The 18,843-nt window shown below is 50.2% G+C and overlaps 1 protein-coding gene across 1 annotated transcript in view; it reads left to right on the forward strand.

Moving 5' to 3' along the window:
- TUBGCP3 (tubulin gamma complex associated protein 3) overlaps positions 1–16,443 on the forward strand; it is a 72,501-nt gene extending 56,058 nt beyond the window's left edge. Inside the window, exons 16-20 of the mRNA XM_057309952.1 lie at positions 4,846–4,934; positions 5,065–5,196; positions 8,585–8,725; positions 12,664–12,780; positions 15,339–16,443. Of these exons, the coding sequence (XP_057165935.1) occupies positions 4,846–4,934; positions 5,065–5,196; positions 8,585–8,725; positions 12,664–12,780; positions 15,339–15,497 (638 nt within the window). The 3' untranslated portion in view covers positions 15,498–16,443. The remainder of the gene's footprint in view (positions 1–4,845; positions 4,935–5,064; positions 5,197–8,584; positions 8,726–12,663; positions 12,781–15,338) is intronic.
- The last annotated feature ends 2,400 nt before the right edge of the window (positions 16,444–18,843 follow it).

Consider the following 18,843-nt stretch of genomic DNA (forward strand, 5'->3'; position numbering starts at 1 on the left):
TCGCTGCTTAGACCTTTATGAGGAGCTCCCTGTGCCAGACCGTTCAGCAGCGTGGCTAGCGGTCAGCATTGGACGTTGAGCAGCACCGCCCAGGCGAGTCCGCAGGCCGCCAGCACCACGCTGTGGCCATGGAGCCCATTTCCTTGTCTTCTGTCTCAGCTCCCTCGTCTGGGGGTGGGGCGGTGACCGCAGCGCTAATTCCCGGCGTCCTGGGGACCCAGTCTGTGTAGCACACTTACCAGTGCTGCCTGGGGGGGGTAGGCACATCTCTGCAGGCGTCACTGCTGGCTGCCTGGCCGTACAGCAGACAGTGATGGCGTTTGCAGGAGGACCTTCGTGGTGATTAGAGGTTCCAGGAGGTTTGAAAAATCCTGATTCCTACCAACTTCTTTGAACCCTTAGCCTTGAGAAATAAATCAGATGGGCAATTTGATCAAGTCACTTTTAAATATAGCAGCTCAGTGATAAATACAGGTTGAAGGTGATTTGCAATTTTGAAGAAACTGTTTTGGGGAATTTTTTTTAAAAAGAAACTCTTTTACAATGTTTAACGACCTCCGCGCTGTGGAAGGTGCACGTCCAGATGAGCAGGTGCTCCCCGCCGGAGATGCTCAGCAGCGGTCAAGGCCTTCCGGAGCCGGCAGGTTTAAATCAGGCTCGACGTTCTCCCAGCAGCCCGTAGGGGGCAGCACAGAACTACAAATGGCTCTCACACTGGGCTCCTTAATAAGCTCACAGAAGACAGTCATCTCCATGTCGTGTGTGGAGCTGTCTGCCGTGAAGTTAGCCCGGCGGGACATGTACTGTGTTTGCGTGTTTGTTGGACCTCAGTGCAAGTGTTGCTTGGCTTTGGGGATTCTTTATTTGTAGGTCAACCATAAAAACACAAGCACTTACATGTTAAGTATGTTTAAATGTATTTTCAGGCTCCTGGGTAAAGAGATTCAAGGGGTGTTTCCGGTGCAAATTAGATTTTTTAGGAATTCAAGGACCAAACTATCCCTTAAGAATTGGATTCCTAGTCATTTGTTGGAGCGTGACCAGGCTGAGAGAAGCTCTGAGCTCAGCATCCCGCATGTGAATTCTCGTGTGGGGAAGAGTCGCAGCGTCATAGGGACGTCACATTTCCGTTATATGGGTCACAGGTCCCTTTACTCAGAGGCTGCATTTCGGAAGAATGTCCTTAAAGATGCTTTTCTGTATACTTGTTTATATAAGAAAAGATGATTTTTTTCTAGAAGGAAAATAAAGTATTTGGTAGTACTTTAGACTGTTAAAGGGAAGAACACTCATTTTAACGTTGTTGCTAATTTGCCTCGGTCAGGGAAGCCTTTTGAAAAGGATGTGAACTTAAATAGTCTAGACAGAGATGAGTACACAGCATCCGCTTTAATCTTGAGGATTGAAATCACTCGTTCAGCAAATAGTTGTTGAGGGCCTATTCTGTGGTGCCTGTTCTTGGTATTCGGTGATGGGCATGATAGGGTCCCTGTGGGGCCTGTTAGGGCAGGATGGACGTTTAAACAAGAACTTGGAATGCACGGCGACGAGATGAGTCATTTGATGTGGAAGAGACCAGGTACTTTAGGAACACGAAAAGGAGACACCTGGCAGATGTGGGTAGCACAGCGGGCTTCGCGGAGGTGGTGGTGTCCAAGGCCACACCTGGACATGAGCATGTCTGTGAAGGGAAGCGTGTGGTGGTGGGGAGGATGGGCCGAGAGCCAGGCCTTGAGAGCCTCACAGGCTGGGTCTCAGGTCAGTGGCAGGGTGAGCCATGGGAAGGCTCGCACCAGGGAGTGGGACATGCTCGGACTTGCTTGGTTCTGAAAGCCACTGTGGCATCGCTGAGGAAGACGGGTCTCACAGGCAAGGCTGGAAGTCGGCAGAAGCGTTGGTTGTGACCCTGCAGGAGGGTGGCTGTGGTGGACACAGCAGCCTGGGGTCGGGAGAGTGCATGGACTTGAGGGGGCTCCAGGGGGCGGTGCTGGGTGACTGGGTCCTGCTTGGAGCTGGGCTTGGGTGGGGTGTTCACCAGGCCCGGAGCGCTGGGGCAGGAGCACTTTGGGGGTACTGCTTCTGTTTCCGATACATTAATTGGAGAGGTTTTTAAGAATGTATGTGATGCATTTCGTTGGGTCGATCGGAAGCCCCAGACAGATCAGAACTAGAGATAAAGGTGTAGACACGGTTCGTGTACATGATCCTGGGTGCCATGGAATCAATGAGATTGCCTCGAAATGGGATGAGAAGAGAAAAGGTCTTGCAGCAAAGAGCAGCAGCTGGGCCCTCCGAACGGACACAGGGAGAAACAACCAGAAGGGTGAGCAGTGGACCGGGAGACAGTGGTCTCTCTGAGGCCACAGAAGGAAGTACTTCAGGGCGGAGAAAACGCTCCGGTATGTCAACGGTGCCGGCAACCAGCTAAAGTAGAGACTGGGGACTGACCCCAGCCGTCCTCATCTTTGGCAACAGGGCAGATGTGACAGCCTGGGGGAGAGGACGAGAGCACGAGCAGAGCGGGGGCCCAGAGTGGCCTTGAAGCTGTGCCACGGAGGGAGCTTCCCGCCTGAGACCACGTCTCTTCGGGAGGGCAGGGGAGCCCATGGATGGAGGACTCCAGGTAGTGGTGGCTGGAAGCGCAGTTTCAGAGTCAGAGCGGAGAGGGTTTCTGGGCGGCATGGAGGAGTAGCTGAGGCTGAATGCCGTGAGTTGTAGGTTGGCGCCAGCATGACTCCAGGATCGTTTCTGTAGATGCTTCTGCTCTGTGGTCACTGAGCTGCATTTTCACCTCCAGATGTGGGTGACAGGAGACATCCTGGTAGATTCACAATGCCGTGGAGAAATTGTGCTGTGGAGGAAATCCAAGAGAGTAGAGTGGAGTTGGTGACTTAACCACTGTGTTACCATCTGTGTGAATCCCGGGCTGATGCTCCCGGTCTGTGAAGGAGTGCAAAGATGAAATGTGAAAAATGTGAGCAAGCTCGTAAGATGTGCAACTAAAAACCAACACGTCATCCAAGTAGTGCTGGGTTGAGTGTCGGTGGGACCCCAGTGGAGACACCTGAGAAGACCGCCAGACAGACCAGAGCAGTAACAGCGTGCGTTGTCATGGGCTGGGGCCTCTCCCCTTGTGTGCAGAGCACTGACTTGGAGCCAGCTGCTGAGAAGAGCCACACGGACGTCTGCGCTTCTGTACCACGGGCCCCCGGAGACAGCCCCGAGAGGAGCCTGCGTACTGTCTCCATGCACGTCTGTCGGGATATTCGATGGGATCCATGGTTTCATCAGCGATGTTCAACTCTCTCTGGTAGAAAAATGTCAGGATGGAGAAGTAGAAACTGCACAGACGCCTGACAAGGGCGGAAGAGAAGCTGACAGCGTTCAGTGTGAGTCCATGCAGAGCAGCGCATCTCAGGAAGCAGTCCGCGTGTACTGGAGGGGAGACTTGGATGCGGGGTAGCACAGCAAGACCTGGGGGTCTTCACGGGTGTGGTGTGTAAAGACCGGTTTGCGCGTGCTGGGTGCTTTAAGTCTGCACAGTCTCTCCAGGTAAGACCACCTGGCCTTCGGGTCACGGTAGCATGGCCCCTGTCGTTGCAGCTCTGGGCTGAAGCCCAAAATGGCAGTCCTCTCCTGTAAAAGCTTCTGGACACCCTGATGTGGATGCCCCCACCTAAGACAGCATTTTGTGATGCTCTTTTATGCTGGAAGTAATTTAGGTACACGGGCTTTGGGTGTCAGGTGAGACACGCCATCCCCGGTTGGTCGTTTGGGTAGGAAAAGTACATTCTTCGTTTTGGGCTTACAGATGACGTTTGCAGCCCCTAACCTGCTCTTCACGGGAGTATTTATGCTCTGCAGGGATACTGGTTCCCGACAGTGGGGAAGACATCGGGGGCTTTGGAGCACGTGCTCATCCTCGGAGGTGGCCTGCTGCAGCCCTGTGGGCCGGGCGGTGCGTGCTGACCCAGGCCTGCAAAGTCCCCGTGGGGCACTTGATCCGTTGTTAAAGTCTGTATCCCACCGTTCTCTCTGTCATGTGTTTCTGTTTCACTTCCTCATTACTCTCCGGAAGGGACAAGAGTGATTTCTCAAAGAACTGCTTGCAAGCAGTGATTATTTACCTAAGGAACTAATTCAAGACATTGGGGTGGAAACAATAATACATCCAGTCTGACCCACATTGAAATGTGCTTGTAACTATTCCTTTGGTGGCCCCATCTGCTTGAGCCATCCTCTACCGTGGTGTCTCTTCATAACTCTGGTAGAGTCTTTGAGTGAAAAATTAAAAGTATGAGCAGAGAATGGCTGCTCTCTGGTGACCTCCAAGCCTTTTGATGGTTTTATAATCTTGCAAAGAACAGGAGCAGAGTCGGGGCTCAGGCCCATCCCCCTCCTGGTTCATGTTTCTCTCAGGTGACAAGGTCCCTTTCGGGCCCTCAAGGAAATGTGCTTTTGTCTCCAGATCGCTGGGAGTCATGAAATCTTGCACAGCCACAGACAGACTTGTTGTCAAGAAGCCGCAGAACTGAGTGAATATTCACACTTGTACAATGAAATATATCGATTTACTTTTTGATGCAGTTATTTTATTTTATGCCGTTCCTTTTCAGGTCCTTGCATGATGTAAAGTAATGCCATGTGATGAGACGGCTAAAGCCTTGTGTAGCGCGATTGGCACAGGAATTGATTATGGAAGGACCGTTTCCTATTTTAAGGGTTAACAGTGAAACCTAGTGGTGGTGGTTTTGAGAGAGGGATTGCAGACGTCCAGGAGGGGAGCGTGTGTGGTTTGAGCGTGTTCCCGCAGCGTCTAACACCAGCTGTCCGGCTCTCTTGCAGAGTTCTCTGGGGTGCTGCACCACTGCCACATTCTGGCGTCTGAGATGGTCCATTTCATTCACCAGATGCAGTATTACATTACGTTTGAGGTGAGTGCGGAGCGTCCTTTGATGTTAGCTTAATATGTCGTGTCTCAGGCTTCCGTGTGGCGTGTTTTGTCAAAGATGCTATCCCAGGAAGACACGCCTCATCCCTAAGTGTTGTGTGGTTGTTTCCTAGGTGCTGGAATGTTCTTGGGATGAACTTTGGAACAAGGTGCAGCAGGCCCAAGACTTGGACCACATCATCGCAGCCCATGAAGTATTCCTGGACACCATCATCTCCCGCTGTCTCCTGGACACCGACTCCAGAGTAAGACCCCTGTGCTGTTCAGAAACAGAAACCACGGTAGTCTTCTCCTCTTGGGCTCCTGTCACGTGGGACATCTTGGAAATCGCTTGGTGCCCACATTAGTAGTAATGGGACTGTTTTATTAATAATTTAAAATGCAAGGTGGACCATTTCTGAGCGGAATTAGAACAAGAACATGCTCAGAAATGGATATGAAAGTGGTGAAGCATGTAATCGCACTCACCTGTTTCCTCGGCGTGACAGTAGTGCCTTCCCGTGGGGTTCAGAAGACAGAGGTGAACCAGTGCGGCTGGTTTCGTGTCGTGCGCTGAGGAAACCAGGCACGTGGTGCGAGACCACAGCAAACTGCTGCCCGTCCGTGAGTTCAGGAGGACAGTGAGGACGCGCAGAGCGCTCCAGGCTGTCCCTTTGTGGTCTTATCTAAGGACAGTGGTCTTTTCTGTGTTTGCCTTGGTGAAGTGAGTGGCTGCATGTGTTAGAAAATAGGCTGTTTGTCTTGAAGAACTATAAGGGTTCCGTGGCCCCAGGTTTGTCGCTAGTGTCGCTCCCCTGTAGACACCTGTCGTGAACGTTGTTGTTCCGTGTGGTCAAGCCGCGTGGAGTTCTGATTTTATTCACACGTCTGGGAAAGCAAGGAACACGTTTTCAATTGAAACAAAGATATTGTGACGTAAGAGTCAGAATTTCACGTGCTTTTTTGACATTAAATGTGTGATTTCAAAGAAATTTCTGGCTCATGGAGGGCTCTGCTTCTACTGTACCCTCCTCCAGGGAAACGTGCTGCTTCACGGAAGCAGCGTATCTGGGTTTCCCAGTCATGGCTGGGAAACACGTATCTTGGTGCGCTGAATTTTATTACTAAAACTCTCATCTGTGTAAAAAATTGTTCAAAGATGCTTCTATATAGAAAGCTTTTATAAACATATGGAAACAATGGCACAAAAATAATTTAAAGCACTTCGTACGTAAATCATAGTTTAAGAGATGCGCACCTGCAGCCTTTCGGCCTTTACTGCGGTGAGTGAGCCCCGTGTGCGCTGGCTGAGCCCGTAGCTGCAGTCTGAGCCGTCTGTCTGTCGGCACACGCGTCCCCTGGGGGCAGCAGACGAGCCGTCTCCTGCGCTGTCGGAGGGGCTCATGTAGTAACAAGTGGTGTCTGTTCCTGGGGCTCTGCGGTCACGGTGCTGTTGCGTGTTGAGAGGGTGCGACACTCCTCACGCAGGTCTGCGAGAGGTAGATGGTCCTAATTCATGGAAACCATTTATCTCGGTGCCTGACGCACGAGTGTTCGCTACTTCTGCTTTCAGGTGGCTCAGAGCAGTGGTGTGCGCTTTACAGAGACTTAGCATGGTTAGAATCCGTGCTTTTCAGGGGATGTGGGACTGTCTGAGGATTATGCCCACGCCGACATCGGTCCCCATGAGGGATGTAAGGAGCTGTCAGTGGCTGGCAGCAATGGGTTTCAGCCACGTCCCCGTGGAACGTGATCAGAACCATGTGTTCTTGACAAGTGAAGTGTATTTCGGTGTCTCCCTACGTAAGGAGACAAGGCTGTTCGAGAGGCGCACAGCCTTGGGGGGGGTTGCGGCCGGACACATGCAGGTGTGCGCACGTGTGCGGTTCTCTTCTGTGCGTAGCTGACGCAGATCCGGCATCAGCCCGTACACTGCTGCACACTGCAGCCACCCCGAACACCGTGCCCGGTTCTGCCGGAGCAGACGGCTCATGGAGCCCTCCCGCCTCAGCCCGAAGCCAGCGTCGCCACCGCCGAGATGCGTTCACTGTGGCACAAGTAGCAGTTCTCACGTGTTTACAATAAAGAAACAAATGGAAAAAATAAATTTTTATTAAAAACAAAAAAATTAGATCATCTTTTGTTTTGCTTTTTTCTTATCAAGTAAGACCCCCCCCCCCCCAAAAGAACCAGCAGCCTTGCGGTGGGCCCAGAGTTTGCCGTGAATCCCGGACCGTCTGAGCCCAGCAGCAGCGGCTATGAGTTAGTGAGCTTTTGTGCCTGCGTGTGACTCTTGGAAGGGACCTTGTTGGGTCAGGGTGGGGCGTGTCCCCCTGACAGGGGTGTGGGGGTGGCGTCGCACGCGTCCTCACGAGCCCTAGCGCCCTCCCACCCGCAGTGAGCCGGGCCGCCGGTTCTTGCCCGCTCAGCTTGCTCGCTGCCTCCGGTCCCTGAGCTTGGAGCCCCTCCCGCTTCTCCATCTCTCTTCCGCTTCTCAGTAAGGTTAGGTCCTCTTTCTCCCATAACCTCTTGCACATCTTCTCTCGGTTATGACTGCCATAAATGTGGTATTAGGCTGGTTTGGAGGAAGGCTATTCCTTTCATTGCTTTGGTTTTTTATCCTTTTTTTTTTTTTTTCCATCCTAAGGGTTTCTAGATCTGCTTACATCTTGTTTTTACAAGGAAAACCAGTTTTGTTTGCTTTCCAGAGGTTTGCTTTCTGCTTTTCCTTGCCTTGGGATGTTAGCTGGGTCTACCAGGAGCGTGGATAGGACTCTTATCTCGTCCCTGACGTTAAAGGGATGTTTTACTCTTTCACCATTCACTATGATGTTTGCCAAGAGATCTCACAGAACCTTTACCAAATTAGGGTCCTTGTAGTCCTAGTTTGTTTAGACCTTTTACATAAATCATGAGTGGCTGTTAAGTTTTAACACATGACTTTTTTTCCCTGTGATTTCCAAATTATCTTTTCTTCTCAAATTGTTAATGGGTTTTTTAAAAATCGAAGTTGGCAGAGGATAGAGTTGACCTTGCTCTTCAGTCGTGTGCCGCCATCCATCCCCAAAAGACCCTTGTGTGTGCTTTGTGTCCTGAGACCCCGCCCCCGCCGGCGGCACAGCCGTCCTTGTGCTGGCCAGTCCACCTGCCTGGGTAGCCGGTGTTTTGCATGGATGTGTGTTTGATTTACATAAATGATTTTTGCTATAGATCCTTTCTTGTGCCCTCTTTGCATGCCGCACTGGGACAGAACAAAACTAAAATGTGGTAGATGCCCAGGAAGGGGGCTGTGAGCTGTGTGGACGGCGAGCCAGCCACGGCGATGTGTTCCTAGTGTTGAACCATCCTTGCATTCCTGCTGGACACAGGTTTTTAAACACTGTGCTGAATTTGTTTTTTTTTATTATATTAATCTCCTTTCTCATATCCTCCTTGTCTGGTCCTGGTGTGTGTGGCACCAAAGAGTGAATGAAATGGACTTGCTCTTCCGTTCCTTCCTGACGCTTGCTGACAGCCCTGCAACCTGGGGCCGCGCTGCCGTTGGTGAGGCCGCCGTGAGGGTGTTCGGGACACAGCAGCGGATAGGCAAAGAGCAGTGTAAGAGCGTGAGTGGATACCTTGTCTTACAGTCTCTTTTTTGCCTCTGGTCCTCAGGCACTTTTGAATCAGCTCAGAGCCGTGTTTGATCAGATCATTGAGCTTCAGAACACTCAAGACGCCATCTACAGAGCCGCCCTGGAGGAGCTCCAGAGACGACTCCAGTTCGAAGAAAAGAAGAAGCAGCACGAAGTTGAGGTATGGCTTTTCTCCCAGTGGGCTTCTCAGTTTTAATAACGAGCTTTTTGCCACCATCAACATGAATACAAGTAATGTTACCGCTGAAATGCTCCTGGAGACGGTGCTCACATCTGCCTCTGGAGTCCCAAGGAGGCACTGATGGGTCCACGTGGAGTGGTCACCCTCGCTGTCATCCTGTCGTGGGCATAAGGATGGCGTGCGCTGGAGTCCGTGAGGAAGCCCGTGGGTGCAGCTGTCCGTGGTCGCTTGCGGCTCTGAGGACTGGTCCTGGCTCTGCATCGCCTGGTCACCTCCAGCTGGTGGGCACGCGTGGACATGTGGGACCCAGAGCTCTGCACTTGGGGCTACTTTCAGTGACCTTCCAAACCCATGAGCCTGTGAAGGTGCATCGAGCAAGTTTGGCAGTTTATGGGATTTCTTGTATTTGATTGCATCTCTGTGACTTTTACTTTTCCAAGGTGTTAATTCTTGGGATGCTGACAAATTATTTAAAGGATTGATTGATTGATTGAGAGAGGATGAATCCTAAGGAGACTCCCCACCAAGTGCAGAGCCTGACGTGGGGCTTAAACCGAAATCAAGAGCGGACACTTAACTGACCATGCACCACCCAGGTGCCCCAGGGTGATGACGGATTTTTTAGAGAACAGTTTGATTAGTTTTATTTTTACGTGTTCCCTTAAATCTTGTGTTAGGATCCTGTTCAGTTTGGAAAACTCACAACCACTTAGAGCACATGCTGTCTCCTCAGGGTGTTTTGGAAACAGAAGGAAGGGCTTCCTTCATTTGTATCTCTGAGATTGGGTGTGTGTTTGTGACCCTGAAATGCCACCTGGCCTGTGGTGGGTGCACCCAGGTGCCAGGCCAGCCGAAGACTCCGCCCTGACCGTGCTCCCCGGCGTTGTGCCTTTGGGTGGTTTGACTTCTTTGAGACAGGTTCCCGTCATTGTACAATGGGAGCAGCTAAGTAAGACTCCACGCAGGGGCTCACTGACCTGTGTCGGGTATGTCTGTTATTTAGCATTTGGGAAAGCTCATCACTGCTGTGATTTTTAAAGCTGCCCACGGCCCCAGAGAACCTGCCCTTCTGGAGCATTACTAAACTATATAAAATCTACAAAAATCAGTCCTCACAATTTTCTAACAGCAGGGCGGCCAGTTGTGTGGGAGTTGATGGTTCTTCCAGACTCGAGGCCGTCGGCGCTGGAGTGGAACAGATGTACATAATGAGTCAGGATTATTCAGTGTGCTCATTCAGATGCGCCTAGGGATACCTTTGGACAGTTAAAGCTGGAACTGTATCTGAGATATTATTTAAATTCAGTGGGCAAAATAATTGAAGAAGGACTCACTTAGACCCAGCGTCCATTGCAGTTCTAAAGAGACCGTGCGAGAGGACTCAGCCCCGAGCTCCAGAGCCCTGCGCGTGCTGTGAGGAGCCGGCCGCCTGCTTCCGCCCCTGAGTGGACCTGGTCTTCCTGTCGGAGCCACGCTCCATGTCCTGTGCCCTGGGGTTCTCTGCTTCCTTCCTCTTTTCCTTTAGGTTTATAATGATATTTCCAGTTCAAGTTTAGGATTAAAGGGACTTTTTTTCTATCTTAATCTACATTGGAAATCCTGGTTTCTAATAGTAGCAGACTGTTACTTGCTATCGACAGCCCCCCCCCCCCCCCAGCATACACAGATGTGCACACAGCTGTCCCCACACACGTGCCCCAGCAGGGCAGCAACAGTAGTTCGTGAGCAGGACGCAGGCTAGTCGTGCACATCAGAACCTGACATAATTACTCCCTTGAGGTTAGGCCCCGGCTCAGTGTGCAAATTAATTGGTTTCGTTTTTGCTTTTAACTTATGAAACAAAATTGAATTTAACTTTGTAAAATAGTTACCTGATTCTAAAGTCAAATCTAAGAAACAAAGCATTTAGACAAGCCTGGCCTTTGTTGCTTTCTGCTCTGTGCGGGGTCTGTGTCACGAAGCCCAAAGACAGTGTCACCAAGTTCGGATGTATCAAACGGTAGGACAGCAAACAAGCTTTGGTTCATCCCAGAAGTACAAAGTTCGTGTATCATTCTGATGAAAATACTGTAATTCACCACATTTACAAACTAAAGGAGAGAATTACATGATTATCTCAATGGATAAGATCGTTTGATAGTAAGGAAGATGTGACAGAAGGTTTGCTTGAAAGGCCTGAGTGAAAAGCTCATGCTTAATGGTGCAGCCCTGGGGCTGAGACCCAGGGCAGTGAGCACTCGGTTCAGCGTGGCGATGGTGGACCGAGAGTAAGAAGTACAAGTGCAAACACACAACCGAGCCGTCTCTTTTTGTGGGGGGGGGGGGGGGGGGGTAGGGGGCAAAAGTCATGGTTGTGGACATAGAAAACTCAAAATAATCTTTAGGTAAGTTAACTAGAATTAATAAGTGACTTCATCAAGGTGGCAGTAAACAAGGTCAGTACGCAAAAATCTCTTCTGTTTCCATCAGCCACAAACAAAATGAAATTCTAAAAATGTCTTTAAGAGAGCATTAAAATGTAATAAAATACATGTAATGGCCCTTGTACGGAAAACTATACAACAGGGCTTGGCAACTGAGGGTCTGCAGGCCAGACCTGGCCTCCTGTGTGTTTGTAGGTGGAGTTTACTGGAGAAGCCGTGCCAGTGATTTCCACGTTGTCTGTGGTGGCTCGTGTGCTCTCTTGGTAGAGCTGACTAACAGCACAGATCGGGGGCCCATGAACCCCAAAGTACGTGCTCTCTGGCCCCTTACCACTGCATCACAGAGATCGTAAAGGGCCCCTCGATAAGGAGAGGCGTCAGCTGTGTTCATGGTTTGGAGAGCTGGTAGATTTAGTGCAGTCCCAGTTCTAAACCCCTACAGTTTCGGGGGTTTTTGTGGGTTTAATTTTGGGGGGTAGAAAATGATAAACTAATTCTAAAATTTATGTGGAAATACATAGGGCGTAGCATGCAGTGAAGAGAATTTTGAACGAGAACCAAATTCGACGATATATGTTTCTAGTTGAGTGCACACACACCCTCAAGGTTTGCACAATTAGAGCAGCGACGAGAATGGTGCCGGCTCAGGCAGGACATTCGGGGAGGGGGGTAGAGTACCGTCCAGAAGCAGCCCCACACATTCTGGGATCGTTCGCTCTCCCCTGAGAACGTCGATACACGGTGGTAGGGGTGGTATCTCGACCCTGCCTCGCGCACACACACAGCCACCACGAGGTGGGCTGTGAATCTGAACGGGATAGGTAAAATGCTAAAGCATTGACAGAAAGAATAGCTGTAAAAGAAATTAAAGTTTTATTATTGTGTCACAGTAAGAGAACCCTGTTGATAAAAAGATGAGAGTCCTGTGCTAATTCCTATATCAGCTGAAAAGGCATTTAGTTAGAGTCACCATTCATTAAGAACCATCTTTTAAAGCTAGAAGTAGGTGTATGTCCAGTACAAAAAGACCCACCATGCTTAGGAGAAATAGCAAGAAGCCAAGTCAAGGGTTAATGGGCTTCAGTGCTTTGAACAGTCTGGTTCTGCTTTTATGTATAAGGTCTGTTTTAGAAATGTACCCGCAGTGATGGAAAGATACGAGGCATTGCTTTTAGTAACCACAGCCTGGTTAGCTTGTGACAAATGATCGGAAGTGTTACGTGTTCTGCAGTGTAGGACTGTAGGTATTAAAAACAAGAGGGAGCTCTCTGTGTGCTCATGTGTAGGGATGTAAACTATCTCCGAGGTATCTTATTAATTGGAAAAAGTAATTGAGAGCCCAGTTGGGCATCCGCAGATTATCGTCGAAGTGTTCAGCAGCACAAAGGGCATGAAAAGCATGCGTCTCCCCACCCTCCCCTGCCAGCCCAGTCCCACCCTGGCAGCTTCTTGCCCCCTGGGTTTTAATTTGATCTGGTCCTTTGGATTCTTCAGGGCCGGTGGGGAGTGACAGCAGCCGAGGAGGAGGAGGAGGACAAGAGGATTCAGGCATTTCGAGAGTCTATACCGAAAATGTGCTCGCAGCTGCGGATTTTGACACATTTCTACCAGGTGCGCGTTGGAGTGACACCAGAGTGTCCAAATCACATTGCTCTTTCCCTGCAGTTGACCGTTGCTGTCAAAATGATTAAAAAGGAGTCCTTTCAGTCCACCCACCACCCACTGTGGGGCCTAGTCTTGGCTGTGACCTTCCCAGGGATCCTGGGCTGACTAGGGCTGCTGGCCTGGGACGTTCTGGTGTTGTCAGCAGTGGGTGGGAGCCCCAGGTGAGGCAGGAGGGCGTAGGTGTGTGGGGAGCTGCTGCGGGGGCAGCCGAGCACGCCAGGTGGCGGGCGCTGAACTCGGCCCCCAGACCCGGGAGGCTGGGAGAAGAGCGGATACTGAGAGTCCCCGGGCTCTGCTTTTGATTTTTATGTTGTGGGTTTGGTTTCTGATTCTGTCAGTTTCCCAGTGTGATTTTAGTGATGGAAATACAGGTGAAAAGATTGAAGAATTTTTACATTCAGTTGCTGGTAACTAATTAGACAAGTGTTGACGTTGAAACCTTTAAAAATTACGTTTCTGTGTGCTAACGTCTCCATGGGGTTCAAAATTTAGAATGAAACTACCTCCCTGTTCCATAGGCATCTGGTTTGTTTCCCCGGGTCCTCATACTTTCAACGGTTGTCTTCAGCATAACGTGGGTGCGGGAGGACCTTGTCCCTCTCGTAGGTGGTCTTCCTCTGACATTAGCTACCACAGCGTGTTTGTTGAAAATGTTTCTTAAATGGTGGCAAAGGTGGGATTATGTTCAGTGCAAAAATACCCTCACCGGACAGGTGTTTTGATAATGAAATGGCTGCTAGACCCCGTGTTGTAGGCACCGTAGGGACTCGCGTTTCTTAAAGACGGGTACGTCGTGGTGGTTCCGTGCTCGCAGTGAAGGTGGTACTACTCCTGCAGCGGAGTAACCCGAAGTGAAAAATGCGTGTCGTCGTGCTCATTCCTGAAAGAGATAGGAATGGTTACACATCTTCCCGAGAGACTTAATACATTTGTTTTAAAGGTTTTAATTATTTATTTGAGAAAGAGAGACACAGAGAGAGCACATGAGCAGGGGGAGGGGCAGTCAGAGGGGGAGGGAGCCTCCTCGCTGAGCAGGGAGCCTGGGATCACGACCTGACCTGAAGGAAGACGCTTCGCCGACTGAGCCACCCAGGTGCCCCGAGACTTAATACATTTTTAAAACGTAATCTTAATCTGTATAATCCCAGTTTTACTCAAATTATAGTCTTAATCTTCTTTCTAGATCATGGCCATTGGGATTTCTTTTCTGTAACAGAAAAAGTCCTTTCCTGTTCTCTGGATAATTGAAACAGCAGGGTGTCAGCAGCTGTGATCACTTACTGCTCACGGAACGGTCTCACCCGCAGTCCCCAGCCTGGGGACAGAAGTGTTCCCCACAGTTTCTTTTCTTTTTTTCCAAAGAATTACTTTTTTTTATTGTAATAATATTTTTTATTATATTCTGTTAGTCACCATACAGTACATCCTTGGTTTCCGATGTAAAGTTTGATGATTCAGTAGTTGCATGTAACACCCAGTGCACCGTGCAGTATGTGCCCTCCTCACTACCCACGGTTTATTGTTGTGAGTGTCACCCATCGCCACCTGAACAGAAGCCACTGCCTATATGTTTAGCAATCGAATTCCTTAGGGACTGTCTCGTAAGCCCTTGGTCTCCTAGAAGGACACAGGACTGTCCACAGCATCCCACTCTGTGCTTGCTCAGATGTGAGTTCCCTTGCGTGACATACCTGAGTCCCCGGGAGCTCGGAGAGGGACCGAGATGCTGTTAGGGTTTGGAAGGACTGATGGGATGTGGTGTTTCAGTGGCGACTTCTCTGCAGATGGGACCTTTCCCAGGTCTGCAAGCATGGAGACGAACATCGCCTACTTAGGACACACCTACTGGCTGTGACTCAGGAGCCTTGCAAGGATGGGGTTTGTGCTCCTAAGTGACCCAGCCCAGCGGAGACGAAGCCAGTGTTTGTTGTATGAAAGTTGGAGTACACTGCTGTCATGTCCCCTCGCCTTTACAAAGCCCCTGAGAAGGAGGTGATGTAGCCACACTCTGCCCGGTCTTCAGGAAGGCGACTCAAGCCCACATCCGCAAGGACCAGGGGACCCTGCGGTCATGGTTCAGAGGCGTATTGTGTCTCATGTTTTTTAGTTTTCCTGGGAGGGCTCTGTGATTCATATGAAAAATGGAAAGTGGAACGCTGGACTTTATATTTAAAAGAAAAAGGATAGGCTTTTTTTAACATCAGAACCTTTGCTGTTTTACTTATAGAACTTAGGGCAGAAAGGAAGTTCTTTTAAATAAAATTTGTTGATTGTGCATGTATTTGTGGACACGGGTATCTCTTCCTAACACGACTGCTATTGGTTCGGTGAACTTGGGTTCCTGGAGCAGTTGTCCTCCCTTTGGGACACCTGCCGTGGTGGGTGTTTATGGAACATTGTTGATCTGGAAGGAGAAACCAGCCCAGATGAGGCTGTGGTGGCGAGGGGGGTGGTGTGTTTGTGGAAGGCTCCCTTCTGAAAAAGATACTTTTCCTTGTTTTTAGGGCATAGTGCAGCAGTTTCTGGTGTTGCTGACGACCAGCTCTGATGAAAGTCTTCGGTTTCTTAGCTTCAGGTTGGACTTTAACGAGCATTATGAAGCCAGAGAGCCAAGGCTCCGAGTGTCTCTGGGCTCTCGAGGGCGGCGCGGCTCCCACGCGTGAGCCCTTCCCTGTCTTCACAGGGAGCTGCGCACGCTGGGAATTCCATTACGAGACACACATTCACGTTTAAATCTTCAAGGCCGCTGGCATGCTGCGGACGTCCACCGTTCCTGCCCACAAGTCCTTCAGTGTTTTCAACGGCATGGCGTCTGGTAGAGTCAGAGTCCTGTTTCTCTGCGTCGGAGGTGAATACGTCTGTAAGAGCACTAAGTTGAATGGGCTGGTTTGCACTACTCAGATTTATTTTCTAAAGTCTTCGTATTCAAGAGATACCACTGTGGAGGCTTCGTAAGCTCTCCATGATATAATTTATATTTGTCCCTTTTTAAGAAATCACAGTTGCTTTTAGAGAAAATTGGAGCGGATGGATGTTCGTCAGTTAAGACGGTAATGTCGTTGCTATTTTTTTAACATCCTCCTTAGAGGTAATCTTTGTTATATAATCAAATTGACACAGAATGTCCCTACTAAGAAAATATATAGAGCGTTTTATTTTGGTTTGTAGTGTGTAAGATATTAACCTCTGAAAGAATCTTTACACATTTATCCTTCTTTCAAAGTTTATCTTCCTTCAAAGTTTACATTTTTATATTTAATTTACTCTTTCAGATAACTTCTAAACTAGCGTAGAACTAGTTTGGGGGGGCGTGAACAGAACACCGCAAGCCTCGATTTCTCCATCTGTCGGCTGAAGTGATGTAAATACGGATGACTAGGAAGTTATGAGCTATTTTATTTTCAAATTCTGATAAACATTGGAAAGAAACTGACTTGAATAATGAAGATTTCCTTTCTCCTTGCCTATTTTTTCATTGTAAATATTTATATACTACTGACCAGATGTGGGGGAAACTGTTTTTTGTAAAAATGTCCTATCAAGTCACATGAATCTGCCCTTATGATGTTGCATAAGTGAAACGTAGAGAATTAAAGCAGTTATCTTTCAGATGTATCGGTTCTTCCTTGAATGAATACCTGGGAAGAGATCGAGTTCACCCGCCAGGTTCGCGGGCCGCGTTCGCAGTTTGATGTGAGGCGCGTCCGGGCGTGAACTGTGCCTGCAGTGAAGCCTGGGAAATGGACCGTGTGTGGCCTTTGGGCAGAGCCGGGGGCGGGGGGGGGGCACCTCTCCGTGCTCGGGCCCCCCTCCATTCGGCTGTCTGATGTTGCCGTCGGAGTCCCTTTCCGACCAGAGGGGCGGTTAGGAGTCCTGGCTCTGCAGAGATGAATCTGTGGTGAAGGCCAGTAGTTTTTAGGATACTAGTTCAGTTTTAGATTAAAAATTTGTAAAAATAGGAAATTGGAAGCCAGTTTCTCTACTGAAACATTTCCCAGAAGCAACGGTGTGTTCCATACGGGATCCCCCACCGTCCCCAAGTGGGCAGAACTGGGCAGACTTTTGCCAGCCCAATCCGAGTAGGACAAAGCAGGGATCACCATTAACTCGTTGCGGGGGGTGGGGGGAGGTGTTTGCACGCTCCCAGACCCTGAAGTGACCCGTCTTGGGCTTTCCTTAGGACGCATCTTGCCAGCAGAGGACAGGTGCCAGCAGGCGCAGCTCAGAGCCCCGGAGGCTGGGCGCTGAGGTGCGAGCACGTCCCCGGAGGGTGCTGAGCACGGGCTGCCCGCTGCAGACCCAACGCTGAGCGCTCCGTGCGCTCTCTGCCGCTCTTCCTACAGCACGAATCCCCTCGGAACAGCTACTGATGGAGCTCTTCTGTAAAAGCAAAGTGGCATAATGTGGACTTTTGAAAAGCAGGGGTTGCTTCTATCTCCCAGAGAAATTTCCCAAAGATTTTTGACCTTGGAGCCTGTTTTTATTTTCTTCAAAGCATTTCTCCTTTAATCTTCAGTGGAAACTGAATTAGCATCTGGAAGACGCTAATCCAGATTTGGGGACTAAACCTCCATTCGAGCTTAGGAGCCATCAAATAACTAGGGGCGATTTGTGGGTTATGGAGGTGCTCTCTGAGAGGGGCCTTCCAGTGCGGCCAGGACGACCCTGGCAGGTCTCAGGACAGAGTGGTGGGTCTGGCATAGGGAGATAGGGTCACAGAAGGGCCTGGGCAGCCCCGAGGGTGGTGTGCCATCAACGAGGCCTTGCAGAGCTCGTTTCAGACCCCACTGGAGACTCCACGTGAACGGGCAGGCCTGTCACAGAGTGGGGTCTCATCAGTGAGGAGTTGGCGCTCCCCTCTTGGTGGTTGAGGTGGGAGAGCCCGTTGCAGGGGCGAGTCATCTATGGAGGCAGATGTTCCGGTGTGGCCCCTGAAAGGTTACCCTTTCAGGTTGTTGTGAAGATCAGAGCTGCGTGCATCGGGTCACGCCGTTAGCAGATTCTTACTAAAGGAGCGCTCGTGTTTCTGGTGGACCGGCCGGCTCCCGTGAGCCCGGCTCAGCTTTCCAGCCATTGAGGATGCCTCGTATTGCCCAGGAAGGTCTGGTACCGTGGCTGCAGGCACAGACCACCCCTGGTCAGGACGTGGCTCCCTCGAGTCCTGTTGGATTGGCGGGCTTGACTGAAGAGGGGAGGGGGCCACCTCTCCTTCCTGCGTACATGTATGTCCGCAGTGGAACTCACGGCGTCGTGATTCTCCCAGCCCTATGGAGAGTGTGTCCTGGCTCGATAGGACAGAACGTACAGCCAACATGGACATCCCGCTTCCTAGGAAGAAAGCACTTTAATCAAATAACCATGGTCATACTCAAGGTGGGTCACAAGGCACAAAGTCTACGTGAAGTGTTGAGTGTTGTCTGTGCAGGTCGCGCGGAGCTGGCGGGTGGGCTGGTGGCCCGTGGTGGCATGGCTGCTCCTGGCTGGGAATGCTGCTGTGAACGCTGTGGCCACAAGCAATGAGGACAGGCCTCCTACGCAGTCATTCCAGAAGACTTGTGTAGAGCCGAGCGTAGCTGGCAGGGCCTCAGGGCCAAGAGGACGCACTGCCCTGTTTGTGTGCATTTGCACGTGGGAATTCAGAATTCAGGAACTCCGTATTTACAGGTGTGTGGAAATGATCAGGTGAGTGCAGCCCACATGGGAAAGCCAGAGCCGCTCAGTCCTCAGTGACTTGGGCTGCGCTGCCCGGGTCTGTGGGACTGGGACACAGTGGGAGGGGTCACTGTCCTGAAGGAGGGTCGGTCCTTCCCATGACCCTGCTCAGTTTCAACCACGTCCAGTCGCTGGACACTTTTGGCGGGTAGTTTATAAACAACCCTATCCTTTCTTACTCTGCTGATGAGACTACCAGATTTCTGAGTTCAAGCTCATTTTTGTTTCTAGAAAATCGTGTTTTCATGTAGCGCTTTTGAATTTGTTGGCGTTAATTTTTATATGGATGCCTTTAGA

Source organism: Ursus arctos, unplaced genomic scaffold, assembly GCF_023065955.2.
Source record: "Ursus arctos isolate Adak ecotype North America unplaced genomic scaffold, UrsArc2.0 scaffold_10, whole genome shotgun sequence".
Classification (NCBI taxonomy): domain Eukaryota; kingdom Metazoa; phylum Chordata; class Mammalia; order Carnivora; family Ursidae; genus Ursus; species Ursus arctos.